Below are 17327 nucleotides of genomic sequence, written 5' to 3'. Positions count from 1 at the left end.
TCTGTCCATGGGATCCTCCAGGCAAGAATACTGGAGTAGGTTGCCATTTCCTTCTCCAAAATCAGATCTTACTATGGATCTATATGTTATATTGATGGATCTATAATTATATATATATGGATCTGTATATGTATATAGATGGATCTATATATGTGTGTGTATGTGTATATAGGATTTCCATGGGGTCACAAAGAGTAGGACACAACTGAGCGATTTTCACTCACTCACTCACTCGTGTGTGTGTGTGTGTGTGTATATAAAACTACGGATCAATATACTGTATTGTTACTTATCTAGGAAAGGTTTTTGTTTTATGTGTAATTTTTTTTCAAATATTTGGGAGTTTGGTACCTTGCTTTTGCTGTTTAACAAATGGGCATTTTTCCCACTAGACTTCTCTTTCTTTTCTTGATCAGCTTATATAGTACAGGTTCTCCACGACAAAAAAAATGTTTCTCGGTGGAATTAAATGGCTTGCCCCTGAAAATATAGACAGATCATTTCCTCCATTTGATGCAGCTCTGAAATAAAAGTAAGGCAGTAATAGTAATTGACCTTTAAACTTTATTTAAATTAGTGATAGTATTTTAAGATTGGAAATAAATTTATTTAGCTCATTTAAATTTATTTTATACCTCTGCACCTTTATTTGAGATAACTATATGCTTTGATATAGTTCTGTATAATGATTTCTTTGTAAATTTGATCTTATGAAAGTATATTTGTAAGATATCATTTAAGCATTTTAGTTTTATAATCATATTTCTCCCATGCTAAAAAAAAAAATAGGAGGCAAAAGTTTCTTTCCAAATACTTGATTTTTAAATATTCAGAATTTACATGTTGGTAGGAAAGAAATTGCTATGAGTGACTTGCACTCATTCTTAGAAAGCAGCATGTCCAGTGAGGAGAAGCTGGAGAAGTTGGTTACTGTGTTTTCACTCATGCAGCAACAATCTGCCAGTGGAGAGGTAGAGAGGTCAAGAAGTCAGTAATTACTTTGAATAGTAATACTGTCTTCCTGTGTACTGTAGTTTCTTTTATGAATTAAACGTTTTTCAGTGCCGCTTTATGAGATTCCACTCACATATGTCGATTGACGAATATCAGGATGAAATTTGTCTCAGAAAACATTGGTCACGTTTTGTCATTTAATCCATTCTCTGCGGGGAAAAAACTCACAATTTTTAAAAGTTTAACCAAGAAAAGGCTTCCTGAGCAGTTAAAATACCGCTGTTTAGGGACTAGTCCTTTAATACATATTTTTTGTTTCTCTTGTTTATATGGTAAACTCTATATATTTAAGAAGGAAAAAACAGATGAATGAATTAGACTTTAAATTTCATGTTTTTATTTTTATTTTTTTATTGTGATAAAAATTTATAATGGAAAATTTATCATTTTAACCATTTTTAATGCAGTTCAGTGTCATTAGAGTACATTCACCTTGTTGTGTAACCATCATCCACCCCCAGGACTTTTTCCTTCTCCCAAACTGTACCCATTAAACAGTCACTCTGCCATTACACTTTCTCCCATCCTCTGGTAACCACAGTTCTGCTTTGCCTCTCTCTGAATTTGCCTGCTCTACATCCCTCATGTAAGTGGGATTATACAATATTTGTCCTTTTGTGTCTGACTTGTTTCACTTAACATAATGCTTTTGAGGTTCATCCATGCTGTAGCATGTATCAGGGTTTTGTTTCTTTTTAAGACTGAATAATATTTCATTGTAAGTATGTACCACTTTTTGTTTATCCATTCCTCTGTTGATGGGTATTTGGGCTGTTTCCATCTTCTGACAGATGTAAATGATGCTTCTATGAATATCAGCATACAAGTATCTGTTTGAGCCCCTGCTTTCAATTCTTTTGGGTATATATCTAGTAGTGGAATTGCTTGATCATGTGGAAATTCTGTGTTTAACTCTTGAGGAGCCACTAAACTTTTCCACAGCAGCTATACCAATTTTGCATTCCCACCAGCAGTACACAGGGGTTCTAATTTCTCCTCTGCCTCATCAACATTTATTTTCCTTTCTTGTGTGTGTGGGGGATGACTTTTCGTTTGTTGTTTGTAATAGGTAAACTAATGATTTTGAAGGGATGTATCACTGTAGTGTTTGATTTGTCCTTCCCTAATGGCTATTGTTGTTGAGCATCTTTTCATTTTTTTAAAAAATATATTTTAGGTTTTAATTCCATATCAGTGTTACCTTCTTCCATTCTGTGGGTTTACTTTTTACTCCTATCCTTTGATGCACAAAAACCTTAAACTCTGCTGATGTCCAGTTTATTAACATTCTCTTTTTCTTTTTTTTGCTTTACTTTTGGTGTCATATCCAAAAAGTCATTGCCAGATTCAACACTGAGAAGATTTCCCCTTCTATTTTCTTCTAAGAGTCTCATAGTTCTAGTCCTTTTATTTAGGTCTTTGCACCACTTTGAGTTAATTTTTGTTTATGGTATAAGGCTTCATCTTCATTCTGTTGGATCTCAGTATCCCATTTTCCTAGCTCTATTTGTTGAAAAGACTGTTCTTTCTCTGTTGGTGGTTTTGGCACTGTTATTGCTGCTTAACCAACTTGATCCTAATTTCCTTACATGTGAAACATGAGAAATAATAGCTAATATGTAAGGTCATCAGTTCACTTCAGCTTTACCATGTATTGGGCACCACTTTGAAGTAACATTGTCTGGTGTTCCTCACTTAGTGACAAGGGACCTGAGGCTGGGGATATTGGGGGTGGAGGGGTGGGAAGGGTTATTACAGGACTTGTCCCAGCTGGAGTAAGGATTCAAATTCGGGTCTGCCTGACTTCAAAGCCTGTCTAAACATCCATTTAATACTTTAGTCTCATTATCCAACAATAAATAATATTCATTACTGCTGAATGTTACATAGTTTCCCTTCCCTCCTTTTTATGATGAAACCGTTCACATTTGCTGAACATCTACTGTACCAGGCACTGTCTCTGATGTTATTTCATTCTCATCATAACCATGTAAGGAAGGTTATGTAATTTACCCAGGTTTCCACCGTAGTGGTGGAGGAGCGATTGGAACTGCTTCCCATGACCTTACCCCTCGTGAGTTAAGGGACAGCCTGATGAGAGTGGTGGAGCTTCAAGGAAGCAGCTGGAGATCCTGCGACTCCAGGCAGTAGTCCCGAGGCTGATGTGATGCAGTGTAAGTGCCAGAGTAGAAGGCCAGAGATGCTGCAGCCAGCAGCTTTTTTGTGTTACGATTCTTTTTTCAGGTGCTGTTACACTACCAAACCGTCAGTGAACCTGCTGTTATTAAAAGATTGATTAGTGTCTTAAGCAAAAGCACTGGTGAAGTCACAAAGAAAAAGCCTAAGTAAGTATTTTAATGCCTAAATAACAAACACAAGTAAGTACATTTCTTACAGATGAATTCATTTGTATAATATTTCTCTTTGTGATAAGTGAACTCTCTTTGTGATAAGTCTATTTTAACTTGTTCCAGAAATCATTTTTTTAAAGGACTGGGTGAAAACACAAAAACAAATATTTAAGCTCCTATTTTAGGTAGGAATGCTTGATATAATTTCTGTTACATATGATAGTGGTGGGTGTGAATTGTAAATAAAAATATAAATATAAGTTTTTATTTAACTATCAAGCCCTAGATACCGATGATGTAAAAATGAAGTCATTTAAAAAAATCAGTCTTACATTTTTGAAGATGAGTTTGATTTATGCCTAGCCACTTGTCCCAAATTCCAACTGATTGTTCTTCTATACTATCTTGTTACCCCCTCGTGAGAATCATGCCCTGTGCTGAGAGTACCTCAGGGAGAGAGTGACCTACACACTGCTTTTTTTCCCACCTGGGAGGTGTCCTTTTTTCCTCCTTAAAGTCGCCTGGTGCCATGGGCCGAGGTGATCACACGTCGGTCCCCTCTGATTACCATTAGTATCTAGGTCTGCGTGTGGACAACTCCCCTTTCGCTGGGATAGGCTTGGGATTTTTCAGAGGAAGTGCTTCCTGAGAACCTTGAGTGTCTTACTCTAATTCAACAAAAGACTGACCACAGATTGGCTTGGCTGCTTCAGCATTGGGGTTTTCCTCACTTCAGCCCTATGGGGAATCCCACCCAAAATCCCCTTTCTTAAGTCCTGGGGTATTCCTCCTCATTTGCACCTGTGTAAGAGGCCAAGGTGGTAAGAGGGTTAATTTAGGGTTGGTTGCAAGTAGAAGACAGAACTTCACACCACTCTAACACCCATGTCTGTTTCTCCATTACTTAGAAAAACGAGGCTACTTAACCCCTCTTTTAAAGGTAGTTCTTTATTTTTAACCCGAATCTCTAGCTTCTAGCATGAGTGCCTGCCATAACGTACTAAGAATTGTCACAGAACTAATCATGACTGATGTTTCTTGAGGACCACTATTCTCTTGGTTCTGTCATAAGTGCTTTTGTGTGGTTTACATTCTCAGCTACAATATGAATCAAATATTATGCTTCCCATTTTTCAGATAAGGAAACTGAGGCTTAGAGAGATTGTATAACATGTTCAAGATTCCAAAGCTAGCAAGTGGCAGGCTCAAGATTCTAATCCAGTCAGTTTGTTCACATAAATTATATTTTTTGGCAGGACCCAGGCTGTTGGACTGAGATATAAGTGATTTGGAAAGTTCTCAAGCTGATACTGACTCATCAGATCTAATCCTGAATTTTCCCCTCCCTGCTCCTGCTGCAGAGTCCTAGTTCAGTGATGCTGACACTAGGTCTTAATATATTATCATGCTAGTTTTTCCAATCACCATATCTGTAGCTTTGTCCTTTTATCTTGCACCAACATCATTTAGCCTTTCTGCTTTGCTTCCACTTGAGGCACGTTGTAGACTCAGTTGATTTATATGGGATGGAGTTAGACTTTCTAGAACCAAACTTAACTGCAAATTATGAATATATTAAATTTTTCCCTTCCTAACAAATGGGACCTTAAGCTGAAATTGCCCAAAACCAGTATTTAGAATTTTTGGCATACTTTTTTGGAAACCTTGGTTTATTCTTTCTGTCCCTAAAGCAGTCTTTCAGAAGGGGAGTTTTTGATTGCTGTCCTCTAGCCTTCCAGAATACATCAAAATTGAATTAGAGAATGTTTCTAAATGTCCCCTTTGGGTTCTACTTCTTTTAGTAAGCTGGTGGGGCCCATGCATAAGGATTTTTATTCGTTTGCTTATTTGTGTGGAGCTGTTTACAGTCAGGCCCATGCCTCATCTGCCTTCATTTCCTACAAACAGCATGTTGTGGGAAAATCTTACGTGTTTTTAACTTGAACCGTCTGTTAAAGAACCACTGTTCCCAGGTGAGAAAAGAGAGAGGAGGGAAGGAGAGAGAGAGAACTCTCAGGTAGCGTGTTGACACTAGGAAAGTGTCCTCTTTAAAGATAACTTTTTAACACATAATCTACCAATTAGGACTTTACTGGGGAAGACATAGGACATTGCATTCCACTTTTAAAATGCAAATGTATCATTTTCTTTAATTTCATGAAGGAATGAAAGAGAAGGCTTATTGTGCAGAGGTCCTGAGTATTTTAGATTATAGGATCCTTGAAGGGGTAGAGTTATATTTGGAGGATTGTTTAAAAAAATGTGTATATGTATGTATGTGTGTGTGTGTGTATATATATATATATATATATATGTGCATACACATGTATGAACTAGCTAATATTTCTTAAATCTAGATCTACTCTTCTCATTTCTTTCAACTAACTGCCCCAAATTTAAAAGCATATATTTTCATTTAAAGAAAATCCCTTTTTTCTTTTTAAGTTTTTTTAAAAACTAAGTTGATTTATAGAAGGAATGTGAAATGTTTATTTTGCAGGTTTTAATTACATTTTTTACCTCTGTTAGACATCTGTTGGTTTCTTTTATTTTATTTTTCATGATAGATTGTTGACCAAAGGCCAGAATGCATTAGTGGAGCTACAGACACAAAGACCAGTGGCTCTTGAGCTGTACAAAGACTTTAAAGAGCTGGGGAGATTCATGCTGCGCTACAGCGGTTCCACCATAGCTGCTGGTGTAGTGACTGAGGTATTTTAAAGTGACTGATTATGTGTCCCTGGTTATTATGTCTTTTCTTTTTCTACTTTTTAAGAATGATTCCTGAGATTTTATGGCTTAAGGGGAACAGTTATGATATTAGAACAGCATTTTAAAAATTATATTAAAAAATTAAAAGAATGATGAGAGGAAAATGTTTGGTCTTAGATCTTCTCATAATAAGACTTCCAGATTATCTTCTCCACCAGTAATATTGCTCAAAATTAAAGGAAATCCACTGAAAAATAGATACGTAAGTATGCAATACAAATCATGAAAATATAGACTTTAAGAGTCAATGAATTGGGGGTAGTTGTTTTGTTTAATAGAAACACCCTCATTACTTTTTTTTCTTTAAATAACTAGCTCTTAATGCATTCATTCAGAAAGTTCAGTTAACATACCAGTAATGTTTCTGAAACATACCTAATCTGTAAGGATAAGGTAAGGTACAGCTGAATTTTGGAGAAGATAGCCAGAAATGAACCAGAATTTCATTAACTTTAATTTTCTTCCACAGTATGATGTGTTAATATAGATCTTATGAATATGAGCATGCCTCATTTTATTACACTTTGCAGATATTGCATTCTTTTAGAAATAAAGGTTTATGGCAACTTTGCCTCAAGCAAGTCTATAGGCGCCATTTTCCCAACAGCACTTGCTCACTTCATGTCTCTGTTTCACATTTTGGTAATTCTTGAGATGTTTCAGACTTTTGCATTTTTTGTTATCTTTGTTGAGCTTCCCTGATGACTCAGATTGTCAAGAATCGGCCTTAAAGCAGGAGACCTGAATTCAGTCCCTGGGTTGGGAAGATCCTCTGGAGAAGGAAATGGCTACCCACTCCAGTATTCTTGCCTGGAGAATTCCATGGACAGAGGAGCCTGGTGGGCTACAGTCCATGGAATCACAAAGAGTTGGACACGACAGTGACTTCGATACTCACTTGCATTATATTTGTTATGGGTGTCTGTGATCAGTAATCTTAAAAAAATTATGACTCACCCAAGGCTCAGATGATGATTAGCAATTGTTAGCAATGAAGTGTTTTTAAGTTAAGGTATGTACATGTTTTTTTAAACATAATGCTATTACACTCTTAATAGACTATGGCATAGTATAAATGTAACTTTTCTATGCAGTGGGAAACCAAAAAAAATTCCTATGACTCACTTTATTGTGATTCTCACTTTATTGAAGTGGTCTGGGATCAAACCCACAATATCTCTGAGGTATGCATGTATTTTTAAAAGGGGCTTCATTACTTCATATGATTGTTTTCTGCATAAAAATTACTTCATTTAACTGGACGGATAACTTTTGACATGGGCATCATGTTGCATCAAAATTCAGTTATCCATACCCGTGTCATATAGAAGGCTCTGGCCTTAAACATCAGCCCACTTTTGAGTTACTGCCCTACTGATGCCTGGCTGCAGAAGCATAGTGTTTCTCCTGTCACTGATTCATCTGTGAGAACAGGGCAAGAATCTCCTTTCTGGAGCTGTGAAATGAGATGATCTGTGTAAGGCACTTGGCACAGTGATTGGCATTTAGAAAGAATTCAGTAAATGTTACCTAACATCTTTGTCATTAGCCTTGCATTTAATTTGTCAAAACATTCTTTATAAAAGAGCATTCTAAAAATAAGATGCAGTTTCTTGTGGAAAATAATGGAGAGACTATAGAAAATCTCAAATAGCATGACTAGGAAAGGAGAAAAGTTGCAGGAAAAACAAAAAGTTCTGTCTGATATAATGATTACTCTCCTGCCATTTTCCTTTTGTTTGTTGTTGGTGGTTCCTTCTGTGTACTGTGATTGGTTAAATTGTAGCAAATACTTTTTTTCTCTTTTACAGATAAAAGATTGATGGGTCAGAATTTCTACCATGTTTCTAAATGTAATGAGATAGCTAACCTCCGTTTTGAAAGAATCCAGTTACTCAGTTAAAGCAACAATGTGCAATTGATTTTTTTTTTAAATGAGAGAGAAAATTAAAGCTATGATCAACCACAAAGAAGTATTCATCAGCCCTACAAAAATTTCAAGTTGCCAACTGACAAAGAAAGGCTAATACTGCACTTTGATTTTAAAAACTAGCTTTTTCCTTTGAAATATTAGGAATGGACTTACCTTACTGAGATTTATGGAAGCTATCAGAAATATGTTAGAAGACATTGAATCATCATGAAGTGAACTCTACTTCCAGCCAAACTACAAATGTTTACAGTTTTCTCTCTTGATTTCAACTCTACAACATACATTTTTAAGGAAAAATAACTAAAATGGATTATTGAGGTAGTTAATATTTGAGCTGAATAGTTTTTTAGTTAACTCTAAGAAAAGATTTGTTGAAGGTTATAATTAAGGTATTTGGTGTTGAGCATAAGAGTATTCTTCCTTCAGCAAGCAACCATTTGAAAGCTTAGTTTGGAATTAGTGGAAATTGTTCCTTTGGTAACATAATATTTAAGATGTAAAGCTAGCTAATAAAATGTCTTAGTTTGAGCATAACAACAAAATGTGTTGTGGTTTCACTGATGTTTATGAGATTTCCAAGTGGGACTTGGGTTTTATGGGGTCTTGTTCGCCTGTGAGTTTCCCGACTCTTTCATGTGAATCCTTGCTTTTGATCTTAATAGAGCAAATTTAGTCTCATCCATTTCTAACCATAACTTTATTTTTCCCATTCTCACTTCCATAATTCCATGTATAATGACTTCATCTCATATACTTTATAGATTATAAGTCCCCTATGAGTAAGAATCATGTTTTTCTTTAAAGTTTGAGCAGACTCCAAGATATATTTAGTGAGCAAATATTTGTTGAGCTCCCTCCTGGGTACAATTGCTTTGGAGTAGATTTTGTCCTCAACTGAGCCTGGGACCCATCATATGATCTGATGGACCATATGATAGAATTTTTTTCTTTTTTACTGGGAAATGATGTGATTTGTATATTGATGGCTTGCCATATTCAATAGCATTTCTTCTTAATTGAAGAGTAAGTCTGGTAAGATGTACAGACCATAAATGTGCTGCTTGGTGGACCATCACAAGATGAGCACGTTTTTTAACTGAAAAATATATGTGTAGCTGTCACGAGAGTAAACTAAGGCAAGAAAGTGTTTTGTTTATACACTATATTAATCAGAAATTTAACAGATATATCTGACAGAATGGGGCAGCAGGTAAAGCATCCGCCTGCAATGTAGGAGACATGAGACGTGGGTTCGATCCCTGGGTTGGAAAGATCCCCTAGAGAAGGAAATTTCTACCCATCCCAGTATTCTTGCCTGAAAAATCCCATGGACAGAGGAACCTGGCAAGCTACAGTCCAAAGGGTCGTGAAGAGTCAGACATGACTGAGTGACTAAGCACATTATGGGTAGTCTGGTGGAAACCTAACTTTAAGTGAATTAAGCAAAAAAGAAAGACTAGCAGTAGCCCCGGTTTTTCAGCAGTAGCCCTGGCTTTCAGCCCTGGCCTTGCTTGAGTAACAGAGTCATACAAAATCTTCTCTGTACTCTCCCTTTTCTAGTGTGGGTGTTACCCTCAGACTCCATACGGAACCCCTGTGCTTCCACATTTAGATCCTCAGACCCTGCATCAAGCACACAGACAGGCTAAAACATGTCTTTTCCAGAAGGCCTAAAAACATCTTACCACTGACTGTAATTCTGCTTAATTTCTTTCCTTGGAGCATCCTTTGGATATGGTATAAATCTCACGCAAAGCACATAGCTGAGGATTGTGGAAGGGATGGAAGGAAATTCAGAATTTCCTATGAGGAAGGGGAAATGGATTGGGGGGGGAGGGGTGGGGTGCAAAAACAGACATCCGCTCTGTATCATATTTAAGGGCACGATAGTATAGCATTAAGAATTTTAAGTAAAAATTTAGCATAAAACAAGTAATAGTAGCAGTAGTAGAAATGAGTTTATTTCTTCATTCAATTGTGATAGAGTGATCCTTTTATTTACATTATATGAATTGTTGAGGGGGTGGTGATAAGAGGACCCACTGTGAGAGGTTAGGGATAAGTGACAGGGCGTCCAGCAAGCATGCCCAAGCTTGGTTTGGTCTGAAATCCTTCCCCTGAGACTTACCCACACAAAAGAGTATGTTCATTTTGGGTCATTTTGCTTCAGGTACTTCTTGTCTCTGCTGCTGCTTCCTATTTATGGCCACTGCGTTTCTTCACACAAATGGTTTTGTCCTCTTATCTCAACTCTTCATGGGTCTCCACTGGATCAGTTGCCTGTTTGGTAACCTGGCTTGAAAAAATTTCAGATCCACAGGTTTGACTTGATAATGTTTTTCTACACGTTCATTCTTGAATTTTAGAAACTCAAATATTGGTTTAGAAAACAGCTTCTGGACATAGTCCTTTTTTTCTCCTGTGAATACACAAACTAGTAATTTTAACTATTGCTAAAAATGTAATCGTTCACTCTGGAAATTTTGGAAAATACAGAAAAGTAGAAGGAAGAGTAAAATTCACCCATTGTAGTATTGCCTAAATGTTACTGCTGTTAACGTTTTCATGTGTTTCTTTTCTGTCTCTCATGCATACTTTTTTTTGGAGTTGTGATCATTAGTCAGGATCTTTTCATTTTATAACATAATCAAGATTTTTTTTTAATAGAACTATAGCTTTAAAAATTATTTAAAAATACAAAATTACAAACATAAATGTATAGGAGTTAATCAAGATTATGCTCTTGTTCAGTTACTAAGTCATGTCTGATTCTTTGCAGCCTCATGGACTGTAGCGTGCCAGGCTCCTCTGTTCTCCACTGTCTCCCAGAGTTTGCTCAAACTCATGTCCATTTAGTTGGTAAGGCTATCTAACTATCTCATCCTCTGCCACCCCCTTCTCCTGCCCTCAGTCTTGCCCAACATCAGGGTCTTTTCCAACGGGGAAGCTCTTGACATCAGGTGGCCAAAGTAGTTGGAGCTTCAGCAACAGTCAAGAGTTATAAAAAGCTTCTAGATAAGAAGACTCAATAAAAATTACTGGGTCACTGTTTTCCAGCTTCCCTCTAAAACATCTAGAGAACTCTGTAAATACAAAAACATTCCTTCTTTCCTCCCTAGTGTGAGTTTGCCATATTCCAGGCACAGAAGAGAGCTCTGCAGCTTAGGTCTTTGTGGGGCTGACAGTTCAGCCAGGGGGTCTTGGTACTACAAACTGCAAGTGAGAATTAACCTATGAAGGCGTTTAGGAGGAAAGCATCCTGAATATAATTCAGGAGGGACTAGGTGAAGAGGAGAGCCCCTAACATTGAAGTAAGTTTGTGCTTAACATAAAGAGAGCCTCTTGTGTTAAAGTAATCCAGCCTGTAAACCACAATCTCCGACCAGGTCACAATTTGTAGAGGGAGACAGGTCATGTTTTGCATTGGCAAAATCATCCAAGAGGGCAGCTTGGATGCTGCAGCAGCAACTTAAGATCCCACCAACACTGAAAACCATCCTTTAGAACCCATCCACCTCCAGGAACCAGAGCCACACCAGTGAGAATCTTAACAGTGGGGCAGCACAAGTCAGCAGAACCGCACTGACGTGAGGGACGGTCCAAGTGGCAAGACGAGGAGGCCACCAATGACCCTCGTTGAAGATACTTGGAGCCCTTCTTAGAGGGCCTAGGATCTTGCTGGCAGAGCGAAAGTAGAATGGATCAAGTAATTTACAACCTGGTTCTTTGAAATTCCAAAGGTATTCAAAACTTCTAAAAGGAAAAAAATATAGACTCACTAGGGATGAGATGAACCATATAACCACATGTGATAATAATTAATCAGAGCACTGTGGGACATTAGGTCCTGATCCTGTGTTCCAGCTCATCGCCCCTTTTCCAGGGAGCCCCTGGCCTCTGACTAGTGTAAGGAAAATGAGTTACTAATAAAATGTGTTTTCATGGGACCTGTCTCTCTCCTTGGGATACTTTCAGGGTTCAGTTGTATATTGATTTTATGATTATTGTTTTCTCCTTCCACTGAAATGTAAATTCCAAGAGGAAAGAGACCTGTTTTCCTTCTGATTCTGTTTCAGCAACAGGTGTGGTCCTTCATATGTGCAATTGTTAAATGAATGAAAGAATTAATCCTGGTGGTAATGTTATCAATGATTCTCGTTTCTTTGCGTCTGTATTGTCAGAGGATTACAAGCTTTTATTTCTATTATAATGCTGTGTGTGAAGGGGCAATTTTTTTATAGTGAAGGAAAAAGAAAATTTGTTAGAAGCAAACTTTAAAGCTGCTTTTGTCTGTCGTCTTATCTGGTGAACCACAGCCCATATTTGATGTCTTTCCTGAACTGGGGTGACCCTCTTGAGCCTGGAAGAGTCAAATGTGCTTGCAGTTCAGAAAGGTAATGAGCAATCAATGGGCTGCTGGGGATTCTCCTAGATCTCATGGTGGCCTGTGAGATGGTGTGGGTAACTGATGCATTAGTGCTTTCCAATTCTGGGCTTGGGTGTATTTCTGTTTATTTAAACAAGGTTCAAAAATAATGTTTAATATATAACAGACCTGCAGTTAAAATCTGTAGTAATTGAGCACATGCAGACAAAAACCTTTCAGGTGGATTGCAGGACCCAAAAGTTTTCTTTCAATAACTGGTCCACGGTGTCTATAAGATGTAAGGAAATATTGATGAATTGAGAAAAGGATCAGGACAGGTTAGAAGAGACTACATGGAGCCTAATTCATAATAGCAAAATTTAAATATTCAGCGAAGGCTGTAAAATAGATATCAGTTGCAGGAAAATTGATAGTACAGAAGTTGTCCTAGAAAACCACTCCTAGAATGCAGATAAGTGAAAATAATGAACAGGAAAACCCAAGATTGCACCACATGTTATTGAAAACATCACAAAAGAATTAGAACCAGATTAAACAAGCCTTGGGAACAATACAAAATTCTCCCAAAATTCATCTTCAAAGAAACAAAAAATTAGCCTTAGATTTTTCTATAACACTAAACTCTAAAATACAAAAGGACACAGAAGCTAAATACATAAAACTTAAAGGGACCGTAACCCACACATTGATTATTCAGCTATGACATTATTTATAGGTTGGGGTAAGAATCTCAAAAGATGTCCTGGGAGAGGGGTGAGGGATTGGGGAGGCAGGATTTAAAGTGCTGAGATCATAAAGAGGTAGCTCCCTACTTAGATTGGGGATATTATGGTAGACAATTCCTTAGCAAGTGTGTGTTGATGCCCATCATTTATGGATGTCATCAAAGGCCACAGGGCACAACTATAGTCAAAAGTATCTTTTTGACACGTCACAGTCAGAGACCACACGCCGTGGAGTCTAGGTACTTCACAATAAGAAGGTGTAAAGAATTGAGCACATGTAGGGAATTGGGAGGGAGGGCTCAAGTGAACAATGGTTTCTTCTGGATTGGGCACTGTCAGAAAGTGGGGAGTAATTCTGCAGTTGATCAGCTTTCATCTAGGAAGTAGAAGAAAGTGAAAGTGAAGTCTCTTAGTTGTGTCTGACACTTTGCGACCCCATGGACTGTAACCTATCAGGCTACTCTGACCACGGGATTTTCCAGGCAAGAATGCTGGAGTAGGTTGCCATTTCCTTCTCCAGGGGATCTTCCTGACCCAGGGATCGAACCCAAGTCTCCTGCACTGCAGGCAGATGCTTTACCATCTGAGCCACTTAAAGCAGCAGCACTCATCCATGTTAGCCACAAGAGGGTGATGTTAATCTGCTCAGGCGTGTCTAGTGTTAACTCGCTTCATCAGGAGTGCAGAATAACTTTGTCTGATGTCAGAGATTTAAGAATTATCAGTGTCCAATAGGAGAACACCAGGGCCCAGCTGTGAGTGCCAGGTCAGCTTTTAGCTTTCAGAAGATCCCATTTCTCTTATATTGAAACCACTGAAATTAATAGTGAAGTAAATGAAATAAATATGGTAACACTATTTACAAAAGCCAAGACATGGAAACAAGCTAAATGCCCATTGACTGATGACTGAGTAAAGATGTGGTATGCATACATGATGGAATATCACTCCACCATAGAAAAGAATGAAATAATGCCCTTTGCAGCAATATGGATGGGCCTAGAGATGGTCATACTGAGTGAAGTATTAAATAAGACAGCGAAAGACAAATATCATATAATACCACTTGTATGTGAAATCTAAAAAAGTGATACAAATGAATTTATTTACCGACTCACAAAACAAACTTTATGATTACCAAAGGGGAAGGTTGGGGGGGGGGGGGGGGCGGAGGATGAATTGGAAATTAACAGATACACACTTCAGCTCAGTTCAGTTGCTCAGTTGTGCCCGACTCTTTGCGACCCCATGAACTGCAGCATGCCAGGCCTCCCTGTCCATCACCAACTCCCGGTGTCCAACCAAACCCATGTCCATTGAGTCGGCCATCCAACCATCTCATCCTCTGTCATCCTCTTCTCCTGCCTTCAATCTTTCCCAGCATCAGGGTCTTTTCCAATGAGTCAGCTCTTCAAATCAGGTGGCCAAAGTATTGGAGTTTCAGCTTCAACATCAGTCTTTCCAATGAATATTCAGGACTGATTTCCTTTAGGATGGACTGGTTGGATATCCTTGCAGGCCAAGGGACTCCCAAGAGTCTTCTCCAACATTACATTTCAAAAGCATCAATTCTTCGGTGCTCAGCTTTCTTTATAGTCCAACTCTCATATCCATACATGACTACTGGAAAAACCATAGCCTTACTAGCCAGACCTTTGTTGACAAAGTAATGTCTCTGCTTTTTAATATACTGTCTAGGTTGGTCATAACTTTCCTTCCAAGGAGTAAGTGTCTTTTAATTTCATGGCTGTAGTCACCATCTGCAATGATTTTGGAGCCCCCCAAAATAAAGTCTGTCACTGGTTCCACTGTTTCTCCATCTATTTGCCATGAAGTGATGGAACCGGATGCCATGATCTTAGTTTTCTGAATGCTGAGCTTTAAGCCAAAATTTTCACTCTCCTCTTTCACTTTCATCAAGAGGCTCTATAGTTCTTCACTTTCTGCCATAAGGGTGGTGTCTGAGGTTATTGATACGTCTCCCGGCAATCTTGATTCGTTTGTGCTTCATCCAGCCCAGCGTTTCTCATGATGCACTCTGCATATAAGTTAAATAAGCAGGGTGACAATATACAGCCTTGACATACTCCTTTTCCTATTTGGAACCAGTCTGTTGTTCCATGTCCAGTTCTAACTGTTGCTTCCTGACCTGCATACAGATTTCTCAAGAGTCAGGTCAGGTGGTCTGGTATTCCCATCTCTTGAAGAATTTTCCAGAGATTATTGTGATCAAAGGCTTTGGCATAGTCAATAAAGCAGAAATAGATGTTTTTCTGGACCTCTCTTGCTTTTTCAATGATCCAGTGGATGTTGGCAATTTGATCATAATGGGCTTCCCATGTGGCACTGTGGTAAAGAAGCTGCCTGGCAATGCAGGAGATGCAAGAGATGCGAGAGATGCAGGTTCCATCCCTGGATTTGGAAGATCCCCTGGAGGAGGGCATGGCAACCCTCTCCAGTATTCTTGCCTGGAGAATCCCATACACAAGAGGGGTGGTCCATGGTCCACAGGGTCGCAGAGTCAGAACCAACTGAAGATACTTAGCAGCATATATAAAATAGATAAGCAGCGAGGTCATACTTTGTAGCACAGGGAACTCTGTTCAGTATCTTATAATAATCTACAAGGGGAAAGAATCTTAAAAACAGTATACATCCGAAACTAACACAGTGTTGCAAATCAACTATACTTCAACATAAAAAGAAACTGCTTTGGGGCTTCCCTGGTACTACAATTGAGTAAGAATCTGCCTGCCAATGCAGGGGACATGGGCTGGATCCCTGGTCGCGGAAGATTCACATGCCGTGGGGGAGCTAAGGCTGAGAGCTGCAGCTACTGTAGCATGTGTGCCTAGAGCCTGCGCTCCACAGTAAGAGAAGCCAGTGATGCCGGAAGCCAATGCACCGCAACTAGAGAAAGCCTGCATGCAGCAACAAGGACCCAGTGCAACCAAAAATCAAATAAATAAGTAAGAAAAATGCCATATTAAAAAAACAAAAAAGAAACTGTTCTCCAGTCGGCTTGGCAACATAGGTCGTCTTAGTCTCCCACATTCCCTGCCTAACAGTGACATGTAGTATCTTTTCACGCCCTCTTTAGCCTGCTCTGTTCCCCTTGCTGTGAATCTCTTTTTCCTTTCCTTTGCTTGGGGCTGCTCTGGTGGCTCAGAAGGTGAAGGACCTGCCTGAAATGCAGGACACCTGGGTTTGATCCCTGGGTCGGGAAGATCCCCTGGAGAAGGAAATGGCAACCCAGTCCAGTATTCTTGCCTAGAGAATTCCATGCACAGAGGAGCCTGGCAGGCTACAGTCCACAGGGTCATGAGGATTTGGACACGACTGAGAGACTTAACACTTTCACACTATCCTTTGCTTATCTTTTCTATGGGGTTGTTCATTTCTCTTACCTATTTGCAGAAAGTCTTACATCATGGACGTGAATCCTGGTTGTGTCATACACATCATACATCGTTTTGGCTGATGTCATCATCTTCATAGCACGTCTGGGAAGATGTTGCTGCAGCGACCACCCTGGTTTCAGGATGGACAGTGTAGCGACAAGACAGTCAAGGGAGAAGATGGTGGGTGGTGGAAAGAGTCTGCCCTCAGCCGCCTCTGCTGTTGAAGGCAGTTACGGTTGTACTGAGGAAAACGCAGGCAGCTTGGAGACAAAAGGACTGTTTACCCTTACCAACGATGCCATTTCGGACTTCTCCGAAGCTGGCTTTTCTACAAAAGAGGGGAAATTTATTTTCTATAGGTTGTTGTGTGGAACAAATGAGTAAATTCATGTAAATGGCCTGCTTCAGGGCCTGGTACTATCGGTCTTGCACCCAATAACATGATACAGACAGATGCCTTTTGGCCATTTTGAAGGATCGTGAACCCATAGCTGATGCTACTTGAATATATTTTTATTATCCATTTGTCATCATGTCCTGGTCAGCTGTGACATATTTGGGAACTCTTCATTCGAAGCTCGGAGACGGAAATGCTCTGACTGTAAGGTCGCCGCCCACTTTCAGTGATTGGCAGATGAGGCCCTGGGGCCGGAAGTGAGGAGGAGACTAAGTCAGGAGTCAGGGAGTCGGGGGCGGTAACCTCACCCGGCAAAGCCAAGGGGAAGGGCAGGCGAATCCTTTACC

The 17327-nt window shown here is 39.1% G+C and overlaps 1 protein-coding gene across 2 annotated transcripts in view; it reads left to right on the top strand.

Moving 5' to 3' along the window:
- The window catches only part of HBS1L (HBS1 like translational GTPase), an 81222-nt gene extending 72602 nt beyond the window's left edge, over positions 1-8620 (top strand). For both annotated transcript variants that reach the window (XM_061130200.1, XM_061130202.1), the window contains 3 exons: positions 3259-3359; positions 5933-6077; positions 7949-8620. In XM_061130200.1, coding sequence (XP_060986183.1) covers positions 3259-3359; positions 5933-6077; positions 7949-7960 — 258 coding nt within the window. In that variant the 3' untranslated portion in view covers positions 7961-8620. The remainder of the gene's footprint in view (positions 1-3258; positions 3360-5932; positions 6078-7948) is intronic.
- Positions 8621-17327: the final 8707 nt, after the last annotated feature.

The sequence above is a fragment of the Dama dama genome, chromosome 26 (assembly GCF_033118175.1).
Source record: "Dama dama isolate Ldn47 chromosome 26, ASM3311817v1, whole genome shotgun sequence".
Taxonomy (NCBI): Eukaryota; Metazoa; Chordata; class Mammalia; order Artiodactyla; family Cervidae; genus Dama; species Dama dama.
Note: the sequence above shows the minus strand (reverse complement) of the source record. Positions and strands in the feature narration are given on the sequence as shown.